Raw genomic sequence first — 2,169 nt, 5'->3', positions numbered from 1 at the left:
TCCTCCAAGGCCCATCATCATTCCTAGGAAAGGGTCCGTCTGCAAGGGAGGTGGGAGGGGAAGGAAGAGAAGGGGGAGAAGGGAGGGAAGCTAAAGCTACCCTGGAGGATGGAGCCAGGTGGCCTGGGCTTATAACCCAGCTTTGTGAATTTGGTCAAATAACTTGGCCTTTCCATGCCTCAGTTTCCTTATTTGTAGACTGGGGATAATCATGGAAACCCTGATAGGGTTGTAGTGTCAGTGAGTTACTACATATAAATGCTTGGGAGAGTGGCTGGCCCATGGTATGTTTCTGCCCACCTGGTGTCCATGCCCCGGTCTCCCTTTCAGGGGAACACCCCTCCCCAGGAGGGTGTTCTCCCCAGCAAATTTCCCCAGGAGGGAGTGCCTGCCTTAGAGTGAGGCCACCCCAGGAGAAAGAGAGCTGAGAGAGGGAGAAGGCAGACCCCCCACCCCATTGCACTGTCGAAGGCCCTGGGTTCATTACACCTCGCTCCAACTAGCCCTGACTCTTCAGTCTCAGGCAGCACGTTCCTTTTTTGGCTTCAGCTGGTTGAGTTGGGATTCTGTCACTCGCTCAAAAGGGTCCTGAATTACCCAAGGCCTGTAGAGTCAGGGTAGCCTAGAACCCAAACCCTCTGGATTCTAGAAGGCCAAGGCCAGAGCAGAGGAGTCAGGTACTGGGATTCCCCAGCTGGGATTCTCTGAGGCTTGTCCCCTAGTTGGAGACCCGTGTGAGGAGGAGGAAGGGAGGGTCGGGGGTGTGTGAGTAAAGCTGACTCACCTGGCCAGTCTTCTCCTTGTTGATAAGCAGGCGGGGAGTAGAGAGGGGTGCCCTGGGGGGATGGTGAGTTGAGTGGTCAGGATCAGTCCTGGTGCCCCCCAGTCCCAAGCCACCTACTCACAGCCCTGACCCCAACCTACTTGCTGATGAGGGATGCAAAGGGCTGCACCTGCAGGGAGGTGCCCATGATGATGAGGAGGTCCACCTTCCGGAAGTCCTACATGTGGGGAGCGACCAGTGAGGCTCCCAGACCCTCTGCCCAGGCTGGGCCACCCCACCTTGCACCCCCGCAGCAAGCCTGCACCCACAGCAAGTTGAGGAGCCACCTTCCCCTGGGCAGGGGGGCACTTACTGACTGCATGCAGGAGAAGAAACGCGCCGGGAGGTTCTCACCAAAAAATACGATGTCTGAGGTGGAGACAGATGGACAGACACAGAGACAGAAAGACAGTGACATGGGGAGACCGAAAGAGAACAAGCAGGAGTAGAGGCCTGAGCTGGGAGCTGGAGAGCAGTGGGCACAGAACCCCACTCTCCCCAGGACAGATCTGGGACACTGGTCAGGGAGACAGAGGTGGCCAGAGGTGGGGGGTGGGGGACATGGCTTTTAGGAAGGGGTCAGGGGGGAATGGAGGGGGGTTTCCCAGCCCAAGTCCACCTTGGTTGGTCCCTGGCCCTAAGGCTCACCAGGCTTCACCACGCTCTGACATTTCTCACACTTGGGAGTCACCTCCGTGAAGATCTTCTCTGGGTGTAGGGAAGAAAAAGGGAGAGAAAGCGGTAAGAGGCTCTGGGCTGGGCACTGGGGGTTGCCACCTGCCCTGCCTGCCTGCTCCTTCCTCCACTGTCCACATAAACACACCTCAGTCATTGGGGGAATCTCCTGGGGTGTCTGCCCTGCGAAGAAGAGACTTCCCTTCTTATAGAACTGTCTACCTCCAACCCCAGGCTCCCAGAGGTGGCTCCCAGCACCACTGTGCACAGCTATTGAATGAATAAATGAATGAACCAAAGAATGAGCAGAACACCTGCCCTTAACAGAGGCAACTGAGTTTCACCAACCTGCTACCTGGGCAATCTGGACTCGGGAGTGAAGTTCTTCCAGTGGGTCTTTGAGGGCAGCTATTTCCCCCCAGGTCAGAGAGGCCTGGTGATTCCCAGGCCTGGTGGCAGAGAGTGAGCGAAGACCACGCAGATGATCTTGGGATGGGGACAAACCCTTAGGCCCAGCTGCTTGCCATCCTTGGGTTCTGTGACAGATCCCTCGCCCCCCACTATCACCATCCTTATGAAAATCATCTTCGTTACTACTTATTGATTTAGGAAGGTTGAAGGAACTTTTATCATTTGCAACCCACAGACTTCTAACTCATTCGTTCAATTAT

At 55.8% G+C, this 2,169-nt stretch overlaps 1 protein-coding gene across 4 annotated transcripts in view; it reads right to left on the bottom strand.

The window, feature by feature from the left end:
* SIRT2 (sirtuin 2) overlaps positions 1 to 2,169 on the bottom strand; it is a 20,565-nt gene that overhangs the window by 1,958 nt on the left and 16,438 nt on the right. For all 4 annotated transcript variants that reach the window (XM_008573929.1, XM_008573930.1, XM_008573928.1 and 1 more), the window contains 4 exons: positions 1,472 to 1,531; positions 1,137 to 1,192; positions 925 to 1,001; positions 785 to 836 (listed from right to left, as the gene is read on the bottom strand). In XM_008573929.1, the coding sequence (XP_008572151.1) occupies positions 785 to 836; positions 925 to 1,001; positions 1,137 to 1,192; positions 1,472 to 1,531 (245 nt within the window). The remainder of the gene's footprint in view (positions 1 to 784; positions 837 to 924; positions 1,002 to 1,136; positions 1,193 to 1,471; positions 1,532 to 2,169) is intronic.

This window comes from Galeopterus variegatus, unplaced genomic scaffold, assembly GCF_000696425.1.
Source record: "Galeopterus variegatus unplaced genomic scaffold, G_variegatus-3.0.2 Scaffold973, whole genome shotgun sequence".
Classification (NCBI taxonomy): domain Eukaryota; kingdom Metazoa; phylum Chordata; class Mammalia; order Dermoptera; family Cynocephalidae; genus Galeopterus; species Galeopterus variegatus.
Note: the sequence above shows the minus strand (reverse complement) of the source record. Positions and strands in the feature narration are given on the sequence as shown.